Source organism: Sciurus vulgaris (genome assembly GCF_902686455.1).
Source record: "Sciurus vulgaris genome assembly, chromosome: 8".
Lineage (NCBI taxonomy): Eukaryota > Metazoa > Chordata > Mammalia > Rodentia > Sciuridae > Sciurus > Sciurus vulgaris.
This window is the reverse complement of record NC_136468.1, coordinates 140483662-140504817: the sequence shown is the minus strand read 5'-3', so window position 1 is coordinate 140504817 and position 21156 is coordinate 140483662. Positions and strand designations below refer to the sequence as shown.

Below are 21156 nucleotides of genomic sequence, written 5' to 3'. Positions count from 1 at the left end.
CCACCTGCCCCGCTGCCCCCCGTTTCTCCTGGGGAAGGGGCCGGCTTCTCCCTTGGTGTCGCCAGCTCTCCGCCCCAGGGACCAGGAAGTTCCAATCTGGGCAACACTGAGGCTCCGGGACCTGAGCTTCACGTGCTAGCGCCGACTCCCACAGGACCCAGCAAGCCCGCTGCCTTGGAATCGGGACCTGGCCTTTCCTCTGACCCCTTGCTCCTCCTTGCAAGCCTTCCTGGTCCTTGACTGGCCAGGGTGGGGACAAAGGCAGCCCGGCTGGCTGGGGCTCGGACCCTCTCTCTCTTCCCTCAGCCTGGGCTCGGGCCACATGCCCCGGCGCAAGATGAGCACGCACCTCGAACTCGCACCTGGACTTGCGGAAGGTGCGGCCCGAGCCTCGGTCTTAAACACCACCTCGCGGGGGTCGGGGGGATGAGATGGGATGGAGATGGGAGGGCCGGGGTCCCAGGCCTGGGCCCGGGGTGAGAGCCGCAGCCTCGGTCCACACACCTTTCACAGTTTTCAGGGCTCAGAGGTTCACCTGGGGGTGTAGGTTTGGGTGTGTGGTTGGCTCTGGCTGGCTTCTGGGCTGCGGGTTCGAGTCTCAGGAGTGCACGCACACACACACACAGAGGATGCACACACACACACACACACACAGGATACACACACACAGGATGCGCACACATGCACACACACAGGATGCACACACACACACAGGATGTGCACACACACACACAGAAGACGCACACACACACACAGGATGCACACACACACACATAGGATGTGCACACACACACACAGAGGACGCACACACGCACACACACAGGATGCACACACACACACAGGATGCACACACACATACAGGATGTGCACACACACTCACAGAGGACGCACACATGCACACACACAGGATGCACATACACACACACACACAGAGGACGCACACACACACACACACAGGATGCGCACACACACACAGGATGCACACACACACACACAGAGGATGCACACACACACACACACAGGATGCGCACACACACACAGGATGCACACACACACACACAGAGGACGCATACATGCACACACACATGACGCACACACGCACGCACACACAGGATGCGCGCGCACACACACGCGCGCGCACACACTGGGCGCGCCTGGGGGCTTACCTGTCCACCTGGACCCCCGTGTCTCTCGTCTCCGCCGAGGCAGGTGCCCTTCCGCTGGTGAGAAGGCTCAGCACGGGTTCTATCTCTCTGAGCAGTTCACTGGGCTCCTGGCTGCCCGGGGGGCCGACCTTGCTACTTTTCCTGGCAGGGTCCTGGCTGGGCGGCCTGGGGGCCAGGCCATTGGCGTGGGACAGCGAGCTGGCTTCCGGCCCGTGGTCTTGGGCACACTGGGGCCCGTTCCCGGGACCCGGGGCTCCAGCCCCTGCCGGGAGCTGCTCTTTGCTGGCCGACGGCTGCTGGGACAGATCGACGGCTTTGGTGGGCGGACCCAGGGGCTGAGTCACCCGGATGGTCTTGGGGGTCCCGTCCCCAGTGAAGGTGGTCTCCAGGTGCGTGGTGAAGCCCTCGGGGCCTCTCAGGATGAGGACCACGTGGGTCTCGGAGGCAATGCCCCGGAGCACCTCCAGCGCGCTGTCATAGCTCAGGTCCACCAAGGGCCTGCCGTTGACGGCGAGGATGATGTCCCCAGCCTGGACGAGGCCGCTCTGCTCCGCCGCGCCGCCCCGGATCAGGTCCGAGATGATCACGGGGGGCTTGCTGACCCGCTCCTTCACCAGGAACCCCAGGCCCCCGACTTTGCGTTTGAAGAGGCGGACGGAGATGACGTTGGGCTGGATCTGCTGAACCCCGAACATGTGATCTTCCATGGCGTCTGGCATCCAGGGGTCCTGCCCGAAGACCCCGGCACCTATGGAGCCAAGGCGGATCCTCCAGGAGGGGCCAGGGTGCAGCTCTGCGGAGAGAGGAGCCGAGAGGTTGCAGCCTCGCCGTCTCTGACGTCAGGTCTGCGTCACCCGCTCACGGCCTGGTGGCCGTCGGTGGCATGATTTCACGCGTCTGCCTCCCTGCCTGCTCTCCGAGGAAGCGGGGCCGACAGCGGCCGTCAGGAGAGCGGTGGGACGTGTCCCCGAGCCACAGGTCAGGCGGGCCGGGGAGAGCGTCTGGGGATGTGTCTAGAGGTGACGCGTGATGGATGTGGGCTCTTCTCGGTCACCAGCTTGCTGGGTGAGACCAGATCCGGGACTTGCGGAGCTGAAGGGAAGGGACAGGGCAGCAATGGAGAAAAGAAAGATGATGAGCCATGAAAGAGGACCACCCTCCCCGCCTCAAGACGGGGGAAGTGCAGACCACGGTCGAGGCCAGCTCCAGACACTCGGAGGCTGGGAGGCGACCCAGGAATGCAACCCACTTCCGTCGGGGGAAAGCCGCCCCCTTAGCCGCAGGCTGCCGGCTTCACCCGCGTGATGCAAAAAGCCCTCGGTGACCGGAGGGTCTCCTCGGGGGAAATCAGGGACAGTCAGAGACCAAACATGAAGGCTCACAGGACCTCTCTTATCTGTCCCAACACAGAAGCCACCACGTGGCTTTCTGCTCTGGGCGCTTTGCAAACTCCATTCCCGGCTCAGGAGCTCGGCTCTTTGGGCTCCTTGTTCCCACCGTCCCGCAAACCCTCACCACCGACAGATGCCACCTTCCACGGACCCGGGGGTAGGGGAGACCCACGGACCTTCGTGACCATTTTTAAAACGATTAGCTTGTTTTAAGTTCAAAAAATATAGACTTAACCATATTAAAAAACACGGTCGACGCCAAAGACACGGGTCCATACAAAACCCTGGAAGACATCTGGGCCCCGCAGACCATCTGAGACCCGGAGGGAGGAGCGTAAGAACGGCCTTCGTAACCCTGGGGTTGGGCGGGCACATCCCGCTCGCAGATGAAGAAGAAAAGTCCCCGAAGACTCAAGGCAACGACGGTCACTGCATTGACGCCCTTCACGTGTATATTTCCCTCACAGGATCCCCAACAGACAAAGGAAGCCGAAGCTGGGGAGGATTCAGATCTTTGCCCGAGACCCCTCAGGACAGAGTAGCAGAGGGAGGGCTTGAAACTGGGCCAGCCCCACTCCGGAGCCTGGGCTTTGACACTTACACACTAACGATTTTAAAACTTATATTCTAGTTACTTTCTCAGGTTCCTGTTCTGCTCTTTGCAATTTCCCAGCCATGGATTCCCCTTGCTCAGCGAGATCGGGTGTGGCCGGGGTCCCCAGGGCTGGAGACGCTGGGCTCCGGGAAGGTGTGTGCACTTGTGTGCACACAGGGGGCTGTGTCTGTGGGCCACTGTGTCCCTGTGTGGTATGGTTTGGAGGAGCGGTGAGACCAGCTCAGGTGAGACAGCAGGAAGGTTCAGAGTGAGCTGGCTGGGTCAGGGGATTCTTGATCCCCTGCTAGGGATTAACTGGGTGGTGACTGCGGGCAGGTAGGGTTGGCTGCAGGAGGTGGGTCACCAGGGTTTATATTGTTCCTGGGGACTGGAGGTCTCTCTGCTTCCTAGTGCCCTGTCTGGAGCTCCTTCCCTCGACCTACCCTTCCGCCATGATGTCTTGTCCCCTCTTGGGCCCAGAGTAATGGAGTCGGCCGTCCATGGACTGAACCTCAAGTCACGAGGGCCCCATAAACTTGGCCTCCTCTGAAATGGCTGTGGTCAGGTCTCTGGGTCACCGCAGCGGAAAAAGCTCAGTAACACAATGCGGGTGACAGGTCTGGGCTGGGGACGGGGAGCTACGGGGTGTGGGGGCGACGTCCCTCTCTCTCCCCTCAGGTCCAGCTCCGGCCCCAGGCCAGCACCCTTCCTGCCAGCCCTCGCCACTCTGCCGCACCGGAAGGCGGCCCCACCTGCCACCGCGAACAAACCGCACTGCCTCACTCCTCCCTCGGTTCCGCCTGGTGACTTCCCGGGTCGCCCCAGGGCTCGGGCCCTGAGAAGCTCCCGTGGGCTCTGAGAGCAGGCGGTGGGTGCAGAGACCCCACCTCCCTGTGGAGGTGGCCCCGCGGTGGCCCAGGTAAGCGGGGACCGGGGAGCGCTGGGCCCAGGCTCCGGCTCCGCCTGGCTCACCGAGTGTCCCTGTGTCGCCCCCACACGGGCCACTCTCTGCTGCGTGTGGCCTGTGTGTCGACCACTCCAGTGTCCTCCAGCCTTTGGCTGCCGGGTTCTAGTTTGCAGGGAAGACGCCCGAGTCCCTGAGCCCATCCTCACCAGGGGGGCCCCTCTCCGCGCCCGGAGCTCTCCGGGAGCCAAACCCAGGCTGCCGGCTGCCCGGCTAGGCCAGAGATGGCTGGCTGGCTGGCTCGGGCTCCAGAGCGCTTGGGTGGCTCTGGGTTCCGTTCTTCAAGGGAAAAGGAAGCCGGAGGTGAGGTTCTCGGGGGGCGAGACACCTACACCTGTTTCTTCCCCAGGATGGAGTGGGCGGGCCTCAGCAGAGGACAGAGACTGGACTTGACCTTCTGTCCTTTGCTTAAGAAAAAAGAAAACAAATAAAGCCACGCCCACACCCCGCCTGCCCCTGCCCTGCTAGCTGGGCTGCTCTGGGCTTCCCCTTATTGCCCCCCACACCCCGCGCTCGCTCGCTCGCTCTCTGCCTCCTTCTAGAATCAGGCTGGGCTTGGGAAATAGGGATGCTCTTGACCCCTCGGGCCTCGGCACTAGGAGAGACGGCTGACCCCGTGAGGAACTGGAAGTAGGGGTACCCGGTGTCCACGCGTGTGCGTGAGCACCACACACACACAGATGCACACGCGACACAACCTGCTCTCTGCGTTCTGAGGGCCCCCCATCTCTCCCTGACGCTCCCACAGGCTCTGTCTCTCATCCGCAGTCCCATTTCAATCTCATCCTGACCAGGGTCGGGCCGGGGGTGACCATTATACAGACCGATCAATCAAGCTGCTCTAGGCCGCCCACCGGGCCCAGTCTGTGAAGGCCTAGGACCCACAAGCCTTCTCAGGCCGCTGCCCGCTTTCTAAGGCCCGTCGGGCCCTCTCGGCCTGTTTCCGAGCGGGTTCTTCATTCGCCCACACATCGGTTTCCTCATCCGTAAAGCGGGGCGCTGGCAGTCACCGCCCAGCTGCGTAACGGGGAGGCCCCGTGGAAGAGCAAACGCAGGAAACGGCACCCACCGAGTCCACGCTCAGGAAAAGCGGCTTCCTCTCTCTGTGAGGTCAGATGTCATGATTCGGGCTTCCTGGGTCTCCGTTCAGGACGCTTTCTGCTCCATCACGGTCCCGTCAAAGGGCCTTTCTGTCACCTGGAAATCACAGGGAGGAATCTCCCCTCGGTCGCTGTGGGGTCACCATCCACAGGGAGACGGAGCTGGCTGGAGCCGCCTGCTGCCCAGCCTCCACCTTCGGAGCCCAGATCTTCAATGAGCCCCGCCCCGTGTGCACACCGGAGCGTGTACCATGGAAACAATGCTCACTTCAGTGGCTTTGGGGACACGGATTTCATTAACCGCATTTCAGGAAATGAGTGGCTGACGCCAGGGGTGAGGGCCAGTGGGAAGGCACAGCCCCAACCCGCCAGCATCTGCCGTCACCTCCTTGCTGTGTGACCCCGGGCCTACCGTTGCCCACTCTGGGCCTCATTTCTGCGACTGGGGGAGCGGCCCCGGCAGCATATTTGAGTGATGTGAGTTTACCGTGTGCCAAGCCTGGTGCCATGGCCTCTCGGGGGGTGTCTGATCCAGACCCGAGGTTCGGCGAGGTGACTTGAGGAAGGCGGTAGGCTGGGTCTACGTGAGTCGATGCCGAGGGTTCCCGTTGTCAACCGTAATCCTGATGACAATCCTGCAGCGCTGTACCGCCCCCGCTCCCTCCCGGGCCTCCCCAAAGTGCTCCCGCATCTGCTGCCACCCCGATCAGGGTCACATTCAGTGGCTCCTCGTTTTACAGAGGAGGAGATTAAGCTTCTCTAGGACACCCGCTTGTCCTGGTTTGTGATGGCTTTCCATTTCTAGCGCTGAAAGCCGGATGAAGATTAGGACGAAGGGAAGCCGTTGAGATCCCCCCGGACTGGCTTCCTGGTTCCAAAACGAGGAACAGGGGCCTGGAGATCCCGGGGCCTCACTCTAACACGGACCACGGCCGGCTCAGTGGTCCCCAGCCCTGTGGTCCAATATGGCGGCTGCAGGCCCCCTGGGGCCATGGAGAACCTCTGCTGGGACTGGTCCAGCCAGCGGTGGTCAAGAGGAGCGGGAAGAGCAAAACACCTTGGTTTTCAAAGGGCAGTCTGAGCAAAAGAAAGTAAAAAGTCTTAAACTCTGGATTACAGGTTGAAATGATATTGGTTGGGACACAGTGGGCTAACCAGAATTTTGGTGGAGAAAATGGGTTTCCCTGGTACTTTTTTTTTAGTCTGGGCTTCAGGCATGCAGGCAAGCGCTCGACCTCTGGGCCAGACACCCCACTGCACCTTTTACCCTTTACAGTGTGACCGCTATAAAAATAAACTATTGCCCTGGGCAGCGAGGGTCTAAAGGTGCCCCTTGGTCTTCTCTGTTTTCTACTCCTGCCCCTCCAGCTCCCCCAAGACTCTACTGAGAGCTTAGGCAGAAGGTACTTATTAAAGCTTTAGCTTCTAAAAAAAAAAAAAAAAAAAAATAGCCCCAGAGATAGGACTAAGAGGGTCTGCAAATGTCTCGCCACCTTGTGGAGCTGACCCCTGGGAATGGGCAGGGTGAGGGAGGAAACCCACCCACCCCAGGTAAGCAGGGATAGTAGGAGGTCACCTGGATTAACAGTCCAGCATTCCAAATCCTGTCTCCCCAGTGCCGGTTGAAATCTAACCCAGCCTCACCATGAATTGTTTCATTAAGAAGAATGAGGTGCATCTCTATTTACAGGTAAGAAATGAGCTCCCAGCTATACTGAAAGGTGAAAATAAAAGGCTCAATGGGCAGATTCTGTACACGTAAAGGCAGTGATTATTCTGGGAGGAATGGATATTAATGGTTGCATCTTACAAGGCCTACTGGAAGTCAGAAGGAGGAGGGATCCGTGTTTGGTACTGAATACCTTTGTTGTACTTGAATATCATGTAAATTACTTTCTTCACTTGTACCTTGCCTTTTAAATGAACGATATTAAAGAAAACCAAACCCAGCCTATGAACTCTGCTGTTTTCAGTTTGCACACCCACAAAATCTCCCCCGGCAAGTGGCGGCCCTGTTTCCCATCTCCCTCCAGTCTCCTTTAAAAGCAAATTCCACGTCTTCAGAAACAAAACCTAACACCGCCATCCCCCACACCAGCACAAGACTGAAAGCCCAACTGTGCTCCTCTTTAAAAAAATACCCCAAACAACCGACTTCCTTACGTCTCCTGAACTGCTAATTTGCAGTCTTTCCCGGAGAGATCACCACCCAGGAATCAAGTCGAGAAGTTGAAGCACCTTCTCCCACGCCGGCAAGTCAGAGCTGAAAATCTGCCAGCCCCCCGCCAACCAGGCCAGTCAGTTGGCATTCTGCGCCTTGGGGATTCCCAAAGACAGGAGCGACCAGGCCCCAAAGCACCTCCCCAGCCACGGAATGCCTTCAGTGTCATGGCGAGACCTCAGGGGCAGCAACGGGCTCAGCTTAGCGTTAGAAGCAAGAACACAAAGGATTGTTGGAAAATTGACAGCACCGATCTTGGGCCAGGGGTCTTGAGAGACCCACTCTCTCTTACATCGCTGGGTGGTACAACCTCTTCGAAGGGCAGTTTGACAATCTCTTCCCAAAACTTAAAATACACCTACCTCTGGCCAAGCAATGGAAATTTTAGGCCTTCTCCTGCAGCTAATGGTAAGGAACATTCTTGAAAACACACACACACACACACACACACACACACACACACACACACACACACACATCCTTGCAGGATTATTCAGAACAACCTCATTGCTGGTCAACAGAGAATGACTAAGTAAACTATGGTCACCTCTGTGCAATGGAATTTGGGGAAGGCATTCAATCGGGGGGAGGGGCTGATTTAAAAGGATCATTGGAGGAAAGGTCTTCACCTGAATTTCCAAATTTAAAGAGAGAAGGGGAGAACACTGCCATAGGAACACATTTAAATATCTGTCCTCTGTATTCATCCATTCATACCTCCACATAAGCTTGGAGATGCACTGGATATTTCCAGAAAGAACCTAAGCTATCTGTAAGGTGGTTCCATTTCAGAAAGGGGATGGAAGGATAGGGGTCAGGGGCAAGAGAAGCTCACTTTTTTATAAATCCTTTTGTATTTGATTATTGACTACTATTTTGATTTTCATTTCTTACTGTAATTTTGTATTGCCATTCTCATCAAAAGGGCATGCTCTCCAAAGTCACACTGTCTGGGCTTCCCGACTTGGCTTTGTGATGCTGGGCAAGTTACTTAACCTCTCTGAGTCACAGTTTCTGCGTCTATAAAATGGAGCTGATGATAGAAGCCGTCCAGGGTGCGGATGGAATGAGGTAATAATTCGCTCTAAGTTTTTCCAGGTCACCACAGACCATGCTAAATGCCCCAGAAACGATCCATCCACTCACTGCCACTGATTCTGGTCATGTGAGTGTCATTTTTCCATCGAGCATCTCTGATGGACACATACTAGGTAAAGCGCTTTGTGCTGAAGGACCAGGTGAAGGTGTGGACAGAGAGACTGGTCCTGCTTCCCAGGGGAGTGGGTACCTGTCTCTAGCTCCTGCGTGGACTCCCAAAGCACCATTAGGTGTGTTGTAACATGGAATCCCAGAGGATCATGGTCCCAGGACCTGGTGAGTCAAGACCACTAGGGCGCAGCAGAGGCGTCCCTGGTGCACCCATCATCCGGAGGAACCGCAGGGCTGTCATCCCCACCCTGGAAAAGATCAGGGTGATCACCTAGGGTTCATGTCATCTTTGTGTTGCGAAGCTCATTACAGTGAGTGAGCTCAGCAGCCTGTGTGCCACTATATACAGAACGTTCCAGAACACTCCAGGATGGGGGGCCAACGTTCTTAAATTCTGTCCATGCATGGACCACCGCGTGGCATCAAAGTCTCTGCAGAGATACCTCTGCCTTCCACCCTCATTGGACTTGCCCCTCTGGACACGCCCCTCGGTGGACACGCCCTCTGGACACGCCCCCTCACTGGACACGCCCCCTTGCTGTAAGGCCTGCTTAGCAGTCAAAGCCATGAATTCTGAGCCAGAAAGACAAGGGTTTATGACCCAGCTCTATCCCCTGCTGGCCTCAGTTTCCCCATCTGTGGCACGGGAATGACGACGATTTCTACCAATACACTCCATGGGATAACCAACGGGATAACCAACCGGATAACCCACATAAAGTGCACGCTGCTGTTAACTATCAGCATTAGAGTCACTGTAGATAACGACACGCCGAGGAAAGGGAACCATTTCCTGGCCAGATACATGACGTGATCATGGCCAAGAGGAGGATGGTCTCCTTGCTACAAGGAGGGAACAGAGTGGTCTCTGAAATGTCTCTTGAGAATCACTTTAAAAAGATGCACAGGGGTCCAGTAGGGCACACCTGGAATTCCAGAAACCTGGGAGGCTGAGGCAGGAGGCTTATAAGTTTGAGGCCAGCCTCAGCAACTGAGCGAGGCCCCATCTCAAAATAAAAATATGAAAAAGGGGCTGGGGATGTGGCTCAGTGGTTAACACCCCTGGGTTCAATCCCCAGTACAAAAAAAAAGGTGTATATTTTCAACTCCTGTACACCTCACCCTCCTTGCCTTTCTGCTTCTCCTTCCTGTCCTTTCTTTCCCCTCCTTTCTTGTGCTTCCCTCCTGTCATCCATCCATTCGCTAACTTGTCATGGCTCCCACACGTCAGTGTGGAGCTTGGGACTGGAACAGTGATCAGTCCACTGGGAACAGAAAAGGAAAGGAGGCCCCAGGGTCTGCCTACTGGTGGCCAGGGTGCCAGGGCTTCCTGGAGAAGGGTCAGGATACAGAGCTGGCCGGATGCAGAGGTGAGGGTGGAGGTTGGAGGTGGGGAAGAGCCGAGGTGGGAGGGAGCGGGCGTCCTGAGCGTGAGACGCAGTCCCTCGCTGTGGGGAAGAAAGCCAGCATCTTGACAGAGAGGTGGAGGGTGGCCACGGGGAGCTGGATCCCCCAGGCCTCCCCAGCAGTGAGGAAAGACTTTGGACTCTATTCCTAGGCGATGGCAAGCCAAGGAAGGTTTCGGGAGGAGTTCTGTGGTCAGATTTTGATTTTATGAAGATCTCGGCGGCGACTGCTGAATGGAAAATGGGTAGAAAAGGCAAGGCCGGCTCTGGGAGGCCTAGTTTGGAGGCTGCTGGAGGCCAGAGGCAAGAGGCAGTGGTGGGTAGGTCCAGGTGATGAATGGAGAGGGGGTGGGTAGTTTTTCATTTTGGTACTAGGGACTGACCCCAGGGATTACTTAACCACTAAGCCACATCTCCAGCCCTTTTTAAATATTTGATTTAGAGACAGGGTCTCGCTGAGTTGCTTTCAGCCTCACTAAGTTGAGGCTGATTTTGAACTCACTATCCTTCTGCCTCAGCCTCCTGAGCTGCTGGGATGACAGGCATGTACCACCATGCCCGGCAAGGGATGGTTAGATTTAAGAGAGATTTGGGAGGGTGAGTCAAGGAGATTTGGTAATTGGCTAGACAGAGTGGGTGAGAGAAAGGGAGGTATCTCTGGTGAGGATGGCGTGTGAGGCCTTTTCCTAAGTGAGGGACACTGAAGGGTGGGGTGAAGGAAGGAATAAGAATGAGTGACACTCATTTGACAGAGTTGCCCTTCTTGAGTGGAATACATAATTTAATTGGGTCAGCATTTCTTGACCGCTTTCCTTTCGTAATTCTGAGGACTGAGGAGGATCCAGGAAGCACACTTGCTTTGGCTCAGTCCCCATCCCTGGTCATCACCTAGCTGTTTGATTTTGGGCAAGCCATTTAACAACTTGACTCTCAATCTTCTTTTGTGAAATTGAAAAGGTAATAAGTACTAGTTCCCAAGGATTCTGTGAAGATTCAATAGGACAGACACTGTAAGGAGTACTTTGTAAACTGTAAATGTCAACAGTAATACATTGTTGAGCCTTTATTTATAGGACACAGGAAGAGCACCTCCAAATTGCAGTTCAGCATTAACCCCAGACGCAACCAAGAGTTTGCTCTCATGCTTAGTATCCTTGGGTGCTCCCCGGGGCAGGGAAGCTTAGTCCAGAGAACAGAAAAAGGTGCTGGGGGAAGGAAAAAAAAGCAAAAACGACTAGTTTAAGGAAGCTGTGATAACATCAGATCCTGTATCTTAGAAATTCCCCTGTAAGAAATCACAGCATCTGCCTAGGCCAAAAAGAATTTCAGCAAAGACAAAACACATTAAATAGAAAACCAAAAAACTACAACAGCAGAAATAACTCCACAAATCAGACATATCGAGAATAACAATAAACGTAACTGGGCTAAGCTTGAGCAAAAGATCAAGACTCTCAGATTGGATAAAATGTATTTGTCCAAATTAGCATGGATGGGGGACAAGGACCAAGGACAGGAGGGAGCACAGTCACCCAGACAGGCATGAACTAGTAATTGGAAGTTGAAAGGGACTCTAGGCATTTTCTATTCCAAGAGATTTTCTATTCCATGCATAATAGGGAGTCTATGGACCTCCAACAGGGTTCACGGAACCCCAGGAAGCCTGGAATCATGTGCGTAACTTTTTCACGGTGTGTGTCCATGCACTTACATAGCATTAATATAATTTTTCCGAGCACTCAGTAAGTGCTTCTTTGAGGCAGAACTCACTGGATAAACCCCACAGTATACAGCTCAGAGTCGAAATGGACTTGCCTGAGGGTCTTAGAATCAGTCAGAGCTAGGATTAAACTCGGAATCCCCAAATTCAGGTTTCAAGCTCCTTTTCCTTGCCTCCCCATGAAATTAGGAAATTCTCCGCAAGTCCTTGAGAGCAAAGTTGATTCCCGCCTGTGAGCAGCATACCTCTGGGTAGATGCTCTTTTTATCTAATTGTACTGTTTCTTGATGATTTGAAAGAAGCCAAAGCAGTTACTTCTTGCCTCGCCTCCCTTCCTGGTAAACCACCTCCAATAACTACCTGCCTCTCCAGGATCGAGAACAGATATATGTGAAGAAATCATAAGGCTAATGGATTCCAGTCCTTGGGCAAGGTAAATGTTTAAAAGATCAATTTTATCATTAGGATAAAAGCCTATCCATTTTTAGTGTTTTAAGAGAATCACTTTTATTTTAAAAATAAAAAGAAGAAGGTTCGTAGTATCAGAGACTTCTGCTATCACTGGCTAATTTGCTTGGCTTTTATTGAGTAACTACTTTGTTCCAAAAAACCCTGATCATCCCAGTGAGCTTTAGGGTGGATGCCTCTTGAGGACAGAGATTGCTTTGCTCAGGTTTACTCTTGTGACTCTGCAGCACTGGCTTTTGTACAGTGTAGGTGGTCAATAAATCAGAGACTGGATCTCCACATGCCACAACGCCTGAACGTAGGAACGAGATGTCACACCCTGGGGTAACAAAACTTGGATGAGTCTTCATGGAGTCTGTAAAATCATCTGCAAAGGGTGTGGTCCAGGGACCAGCGTGTCACCTCCAGCCCCTCCCAGACCTCTGCACCAGCCTCTGCCCTTTAAGATCCGCAGGCGATTCATGTGCGCATGATACTTTGAAAAAGACCTGTCCCTGTCGCCTCTGAGTGCCGGTGATACTTCAGTACAATCCCAGGAGGCTGTGCACAGAAGACTTGGAGCGAGTGAGCGTGATAATATCAGGTTGAACCGTACAAAATTGCTGTCATTCCACTATTTCGTGACCTACAAAAATGGCAATTTCAAATGAAATTCCAATTCCAACTCAATCTATATCCTGTTCTGCAAAGAAGTGCTTCAGATCTAGGCTATGACATGCTTCAAAAAGGCTCTGGTCAGAGTCTATAAATAACAGCCTGGAGGCATAAAGGTGAGTTGCGTCCCCTTACCGCTGTTAAAAGAGAATTTTCCCCCCCTCCAAATTGGTTACCGCCATTTAAAAACTGGAGGTTTCACGTAAGATGTGAATTTCTGACTTCTGGGGGACAGTAAGAGCTTTGCTCACATGGGGCCTGTATGCCGGAATGTTAGCAACAGCTGCTCCTGAGGTGGGGTCTGCGCACCCAGGTCCCCTTGGCCAACATCAGCGTTCCTCAGTCACTGGTTTCTTGCTGGGACCCTGGACGCCTGCTGGGTACAGAGTGTTAACGGAAGCTCGAGGAAGGGACAAGCATGCTGGGCGACTGCTTCTGGTTTCAGGACCCAGGCATTCGATGGGATCTCAGAGCTGACAGCACCTGTCCCAGCTTGTGCGCCGTGGCTGGGGCTCCACCCTGGCCTCCTTTTCCCTGGGTCACATCTGCCGGGAATGGACCAGTCATCCTGGACTCCCTGGGGCTGCTTCTCTCACCTTGGTGTGGCACTGAAATACTTCCCCAAACGACACCTGTCTCTCCAAATGGGCTTCCCTCTATGGATGTCACATCAGCTCAGGAGCTGAGCGGAATCCACCCTCCACTCAGAGGGGACAGGCAATCTCAGGTCCCATAGGCTTGCCTTAGCGACTCCGCCTTCAGGTGGCCAGGCCTGGCTTGGTCTTGATCTCCTCTTACAGTAGCCACCTGCTAGGCCCCTGGCCCCCAGTAAGGCATTAGCCTCACCCAGTTGTACTATTTTGCAACTTCTCCACAAGTTTAAAATTGCTTAAAAATAAAAGTTTTTTTTAAAAGTGGGCATTGGTTGTCTTTCCCTCTTCTCCTTCCCTAAGCCCTGGGCAACCACTGTTCTACCTATGGGGTTGCCTATGCTGGGTATCTCCTTTAAGTAGGATCCTATGGTAGAAGCCTTGTATGTCTGGCTTCTGTAAATCAGCAGTGTGTCTTCAGGGTTCACCTGTGTTGCTGCAGGGGCCAGAGCTCCATCCCTGTTCATGGCTGTATCATATTCCAGAGTCTGGAGGGACCACATTTTGCTCCTTCATTGATCACCCCATGATGGGGGTCATTTTTGCCTTTAGGCTATTGTGGATTGTGCCGTGCAGTAAACCTTAGTGCATAGGTTTTCACCTGGACACCTGTTTTCAATTCTTAGTTCGTCTGGAGTTTCCCTTTGGGGTGATGAAAACGTATTAGATCTAGGCAGAGGTGGTGGCTGTACAGCACTTGGAATGTACTAAATATCACTTTTAAATGGTTCCTCTTTAGCAATGTGGTGGCATGCACCTGTAATCCCAGCGACTCTGGAGGCTGAGGAAGGAGGATCGCAAGTTCGAGAACAGCCTCAGCAGCTTAGCGAGGCCCTAAGCAACTTAGCGAGACCCTGTCTCAAACTAAAAAATCAAAATGCTGGGGATGTGGCTCAGTGGTTAAGTGCCCTTGGGTTCAATCTCTGGTACCAAAAACCAAAACAAAAAGAAAGCAATAAAAAGGTTCCTTTTATATCACATGAACTGTACCTTCACCAAATAAAACAATGAAAAACGGGTCCCCCGAGGGCAGTTTCCACTCTGTTTTGGAAACCTGTGCTTTTGCAGATCCAGCACTCAGCCCAGCACCTGGCCTTGGAGAGGGCATGAAAAATCTGGCTGATGTCATAGCAATGCTCAAGACGCAGACTCCCCGCCTCTACTCCAGAGTGTTTTCTGGAACGTCGCGTCGCCGCACCCAGACAGCTTCTCCAAGTTTGAGCTGCAACTCTCTGCCATGGTCAGCAGTAAAAATCTCAGGCTTCTGGGACACCGCCACAGAATGCCCTGCTGTGGCATCCAAGAACTCTTCCAGCTTCGGTGAGATTCGCACAGCTGGCCTGGCAGGGCATAGCTGGCAGTGGCTGCACCCCGGAACAATTCCGAGTGGACATTCAACAGTCACCCACCGGTCGCTGACCACCAAAGCTGTTTCAACAGGTTATTCAACAAGCTTCGCCTGCTCGAGAAACCGGGCCCCTGGTCGCCCCAGGGTCCACCTGTCCTTGGCTGGGCTAGCTGGGAGGCCCTGTGTGGTTCATTTGATTTTGTCATGCCCACTTTCATATCCTGCAGGCCCCTTGGGAGGTATTTCAGTGTTAGAAACGAAAGCAAACGCCTAATTTGTTCTGAGGATTTCCTGAGGACCCTGCAGTACACGGTCACTCCAGCACCTCCCTGGCTGGGAGCTGACAGACGGTGGCCTTATCGCTGATGGCCAGTCGCCTCTTCCTCTTTGTCCCCGCCTGTGCTTGTTTTCCGTCCTCATCCCCAGATCCTCGGTCCACCCTCCTCCAAACTCACTCAGGCTCCCGGAGGAGGCTGATCTCTATGACATCAACAGGCCCCTCGCCCTGTGGCTTCCGATTGGGTTTGCCTGGTGGCAGGGACTGACCAGGGACGAGGGAGGAGAAGAGGGATGGGAGCAAGGCTGGGTATTTCTTCCTCCGCCCTCTCCCTGCTGTGGTCTGGCAGGGTCTGCAGTCCTTTCTGAGCACAGCGTTTGCTGGGAGACCCCGGCTGCGGCGCCTCCCTTTCACGGTGCAAAGCAGCAGTGCCTACTGATCCCCTCAGTGAACGATCTTGCAAACCGCAGGTGCCTGCCGTGCCTTTCCCGCTTGGCTCCTGACTGACAAATCTGCACCTCCATCACCCCTTGGGCGTAGGAATAGAGAAAATCAGAAGCCATTCGGATAGATAAGGGCAGGGCGTGTCTCAGCCAAGTTATCCTAATCCTCCTCCTCATCGCCAATCAAGTGACAGAGCACCCAATACACACCAAGCACTAAAGGGTCCCCATTACCCAATGAAGTGGCCCCACGCTGTTTACAGAAGAGTAAACTGGGGTGCAGAGATGGCCCACAGTGACAGAATGGATGGCAGTAGAGGGGACTGCATGCAGCCTGGGTGGGCTCCCGGGTCCTGCCATGGCATCCGGAGGGGTCTCAGCATCCAAGAGCCCATGTGATGATACTGCGCACTGAGCAAGTGAGAAAACGCGCTGACCCCAGGAGGTCGGAGCTGCCCTTCTGAGCCACCAGTGGAGCGTCCCTGCATACAGGCGTGCCCAGGCCACCCCGCCAGCCCCGCAGTGGGCGACTCTGGAAGCTCCTCCAAGGACGAAGCTCAGGCTCATTTCTCAGTTCCTCAAGAGGCCCGGAGCCTGCTCTGCTGCTGACGGCGGAAGCTGCTCAATGCCCCTGATATGATGAGCGAGCGCTGGATTGGGATGCTAAACAGCCGTAAATGACATTGTCACCAGCCCTCATAAAGCACGGTGACTCACAGCCCTAATTAAAATGCCGAGGGGAAAATGTAAAGAAAGACCTGCCATGGAAAACAGGGACATTCTGCTAAACTGCAGGATTATTTCTTCCAGGAAAAGAGAGGGAGAGGGGAGGAGACGGAGCCCGGGGCGGGTGCAGACGTCCGCGGAGAGGGGTGTGGATGGCAGGGGACGATCGCTCTTCTGAGAAACCTGGAAAAATGTAACCCAGAGAAGAGTCTAACTGGAACGGTTCCTGCCTCCCAACTTTTGTTATGAGGAAATATTTAAGGATGGACAGTTTAAAGAACAGCATAGCATCACCCTTAAACTTTCAAGTAGCTCCAACCACTATTAGCATGTGTGTCTTGGCTCCTCTCCAGCGATCCTTATCTACTTGTCTGTCTATTCGTCTGTCATCTGTTTATGTATTCATCTGTCCTCTGTCTGTCCATCTGTCTGATTATCTCACTCCCTGTCTGACTTTACAAGAGACCATCTTAATAAAACGCCCACATCATGACGTTTCAGCCCTTAGTGCCTAAGCATGCCTACCTTGGGAATAAAGACCACATTCCACAAAACCTACGATACCGTTATCATGCCTAAGAAAATTAACAATACTTGCAAAAATCTCATATAATACTCAGCAAAGGTTGCCTTTTATATTTTTAAGTTTTTTTTTTTTTTTTTTTTTTTTTTAGGGGCAACGTGAGTAGTCAATCTGGAGAGAGGAAAGCAGTCTCCCTGTCTCCCAGCATCCCCGGGTCAGGAAGATCCTAAGCAGGAAGTCTTTTGGGGAGATGAAGTCCATCATGCTTGACTTAGACACTGGTTTTAAAACTGACAAGAAATCCCGTCTGACTACATCACCTTGTTTTTAAAAAGAGTCTCCACGTTTCATCCTATGTGATCGCTTGCTTTAAGCAAACAATGTGACTCCCAGTGGCTTTATGCTGTTCCTGAAATCCAGCTGCACCCTCAAAGGCCAACGGGATATCCTTCTCACAGGGACATTCAAAAGGAAATGCCAAACTTTGTGACCGCGTCTTGAGGAAGGTGCCCCCAGAAATCATGGACATTGAAGGTAACCGTAAAGGAAACATTTTATCTTTGCCTAGGAGTTTTATAAGTTTGTTATAAAGATAACCAAACACAATAAAAAAAATCCAGCCAGCAATCCCATCCAGTCCTATTAATTAATGCCCTGCTTTGTAAGAAATAGAGGGGTTTCATCTCAATGAGTTCATGATATGAGGGAAGAACTGATAACTAGAGGCATTTCCAGCTAAATCCTGTCCTAACAAACAAGCACGTAGATGTTATTGACTCTGTTCATTACTCAAACGCTTGTACGGGAGCATAATTGGTCTTTATTTTTCTTATTGAATATTTCAGAGCTGGGCTACTGCTTCAAAATCAGAGAGAAAAACATGCCCAAAATATGTCAGTTGCTATTGAGTACTATTCTGATGGATCCCCCGTAGGTGACATTTCTTTCTTACTTTTTTATTTTGCTTAAAATTCCTGGAAGGGAACCCAGCCCAGGGTGGGTTATTTTAATGTGGCTATTTTAATGACCAAACGGGACAGATTGTCCACGTCATTGGCCTCATTGCATTCAAGTTACAGGCAAGTTGGTACCTTTTTTGACACCGTGAGGGACATATCTTCTCCCTTCTTTAGGCCACAGCCCTCTCCTGCGGGGTCTGGAGTGGTGCAGGAAGCTTGGGGCTTATTCCTTAAATGTAAAAACAGCTGACCCGACTCTCGTTTATGACAAGAAATCAAAATCCGTTAGCTCAGACCTGATGTCTGCTCATTGATACTATCTGAAGTCCAGTAAGCTTTTTTTTTGAAATTCACAAGACCCCATCTTCATTTCTAACTGGAAATGGATTCCAGGGAAGCCCACCTTTATAATCTCAGAGTAGCAATTTAGCTGTCAGGTTTGGAATAAAGAAGAGATTCCTGAGTCTTTATTTAATGCTGGGCAACTTGGGCAAATGCTCTTGGCAGAAGCTGGGATGCCCTCGGGGCACTTCTGAAAACCTGTAGAATTTCTTTCAGGTGCTTTTAGTTCAAAACTCCCGAAGCATCGTGGGTGACTAAAAAATCAGGACCACTGTTCCTGAATATTCCAACTGAGAGGAGGTGACGGATCGCAGGGAGGAACAGAACATGCAAATCAGAGGTGGAGAAAGATTTTGCTGAGGCTGGAATTGGGGACCCTCCCGGCCTCTTGCAAAGGATTCTGTTTTCCATCTGAACAGGGCCACCTGTCTATCCAATGTGACTGATGGATGCCAATTGGGTAAGTGTTTGTCTTAGGTGAGGAATAAAAAGTTAAAGCAGAAAAGGTTTTTCCAGATAATTAGTCCAGGGGATGTAACTAATGCCTCCAAGGGCCAAGTCAGTGATATACATAACAGTTAAGGGTGCAGAGCTAAACTAAAGGCAAACCCCAAAAGCAAACTAAGCAAAACCCAAATCCAAACCCAAACCGGAAAACCGAACCTTCAAGAAAATTCAAACTGACCAAACTCAGAAAACCATATGCCAGCCTAGTAGGACATAATCTGCCAGCCTCCGAACAGAGAGATGCCCTTGAATTTCAACTCTGTTCACAGATGAGAAAGCTGAAGTTGGGAGACAGGAAGCGGGTGGGCCAGATCAACCGACCCCCTACGGGCGACTCTCTTTTTTGCATTTCTTCATCGTGATTTCTGAGAGGCCGGATGCTGTTCCTTGTCCCTTTTCCAGAGTCACACACGCACACTGTCCCACTGAACCCTCTGAACAACCCCAAGCAGTAGTTACAGTCCCCCAAGCGTGGATGACTGCCGGTGGGTCACAGAGGTTAACACAACCACACCCAGTTACCGCGTCCCCAGATGCCTGAGCCTGGCCCCGGGCGTGTCTCAGGATGACATCTTAAGATGCTTTGCCTTTCTAGCTGACTGCTGTTGCCACAGCGTGGCCCTGGAGACCCTGTGTCACTGAAAGGGTGGTAGGAATCAGGCTACCAGCCCCCATCCCGCCTTCTCGAGAAGCGTCCCTGACTCCCTCGGCCACCCGTCCTGGGTCTCTTCTCACAGACAGCCTGGTACATGGCTTCTTCGGTGCTCTCTGCCTGAGGGGACCACAGGCTTTGTCAAACGGGGCTCACACCACCTAATCTGGGCACCTGCCCCTGTGGCCTGGCCCTGGACTTGCTAGTTGCCTCTCCTCATGTCACATTTAACAAAAGTGCTGATGTCGGCTGCAGAATCACCCATGATAGCTGCTCTGGTCCTCATGAAATATGATCATGCTAAGATTCGTGCCCACTCCACCCTGTTGACCATGCTCGTGTTGGGGACTTAGGGACATTTTCTGTGGCTACATCTATTTCATTGACTAGAGTCAAGTGAGCTCAACGGCTCAGTGTTAAAGGGCGCTAGCCAGCATTCCCGCTCCGGAGGGACAGGCACATGAGCCACAGAAACATCCGCAGGGTTTGCAGAAGCAGGGCGGGGGCCTGAGCTGGCCGCGGCAAGGAGCTTCAAGCAGGGTTTTGGTGAAATCAATGGCAGTTAACTGGGTTCCATTAGCTCCCACGATTACCTGATTTCTGAAATTACACCTACTTTTAAAAGAAATGTTCTCCCTGAAAAGATTAACCCTGGGGGCTAATGCCCAACATGAGGTGAGGGGCTAATGCCCAACATGAAGTGAGATCTCACAGCCAACATCCAGCACGGTCAAAATGGGAAGGACTGTGTCCAGCCTCTCCTGAACAGTTTGCCAATTTGTAATGACAACCCAAAGAGACAGAAAGAAATTTCCTTTGAGTTCTACACCTCTGGGGCTTCTCTAGGCTGATATAAACATTCAGTTCCCATCGGCGAGCACAGGACATAGTCAAGACACTGGGGAATCAATCCCAGCTGTGTCGATAATGGGCTGTGTGACTTTTGCCAGGTCACTTGTCTGCTCTGGGCCTCGGTTTCCCTATGCATAAGATGAGGCTGAGGGATAAGATCTGAAGGCACGAGAATGACCTGGAGCAGTTTTGTTACAAGTCCCGATCCTTCCAGGCTCCTCCTGGAGATGCCAGCTCCCCAGAAAGGGGGTGGAGTCTGACACCCCAGTTTTCAGCCAGTGCCTTGGTGGATTCTGATGCCGACCGTCCGGTGGGCTGACATTTGGCATTTGCCCAACCAGATGATGTGCAAATGCTATCATATTTTGGAATGAGGGACGAGGTCGTGTCTCTAGCCTTCCCAGCTTCCACGCTGTTGATCCGGGACAGAAAGCCTGTCGTCTGTGCAAACAGCCCAGATGAAAATTGGTCCTGAAATGCCAAATTCAACTGCTGTGCATTTCAGTTTCTAACAGGAAGGAGCCCCTGCACTCATGGACACAGGTGGTTGCCTGTAGCTCTTAACCACATTCCAGGGCTCGGCCAGGCCCTGCGCAAACCCACAGAACGCAAGTAACAGGCAGCAGCACGCAGAGCCTTATCCTGAGACACCCTGAAACATACAGCTGAGAGAGCTACACAATCACAACACCGCAATCACTCCTGCTCACAATACCCGGCTGAGCTGACCCCGCGTCTTCCTGTGTCCTGGGATGTCAGCATCACTGTTCCAAGGGAAGGTTCTGGACAACTGCCCATGTGGTACCTTGGACAGCTCCTTCGCAGCTGGCAGCAGAGACCCTCTGGGAACCTCCTACATCAGCCACCCCTCCAGCCTCTCAGCCTTCACCCAGTGTCCTTCTCAGGGGAAGACAAGCCTTCTGGGCTGGCTTCAGTTATTGGGAGGAAAATTTTTAAAAGGCAGGAAGCACAAAGGGCCAGCT

At 52.9% G+C, this 21156-nt stretch overlaps 1 protein-coding gene across 6 annotated transcripts in view; it reads right to left on the bottom strand.

Annotated features, from left to right (window-relative positions):
- The window catches only part of NOS1 (nitric oxide synthase 1), a gene marked incomplete at its 3' end in the record, with an annotated part of 179815 nt that overhangs the window by 94399 nt on the left and 64260 nt on the right, over positions 1-21156 (bottom strand). For all 6 annotated transcript variants that reach the window (XM_079152460.1, XM_079152459.1, XM_079152458.1 and 3 more), the window contains exon 2: positions 1167-2258. In XM_079152460.1, the coding sequence (XP_079008586.1) occupies positions 1167-1885 (719 nt within the window). In that variant the 5' untranslated portion in view covers positions 1886-2258. The remainder of the gene's footprint in view (positions 1-1166; positions 2259-21156) is intronic.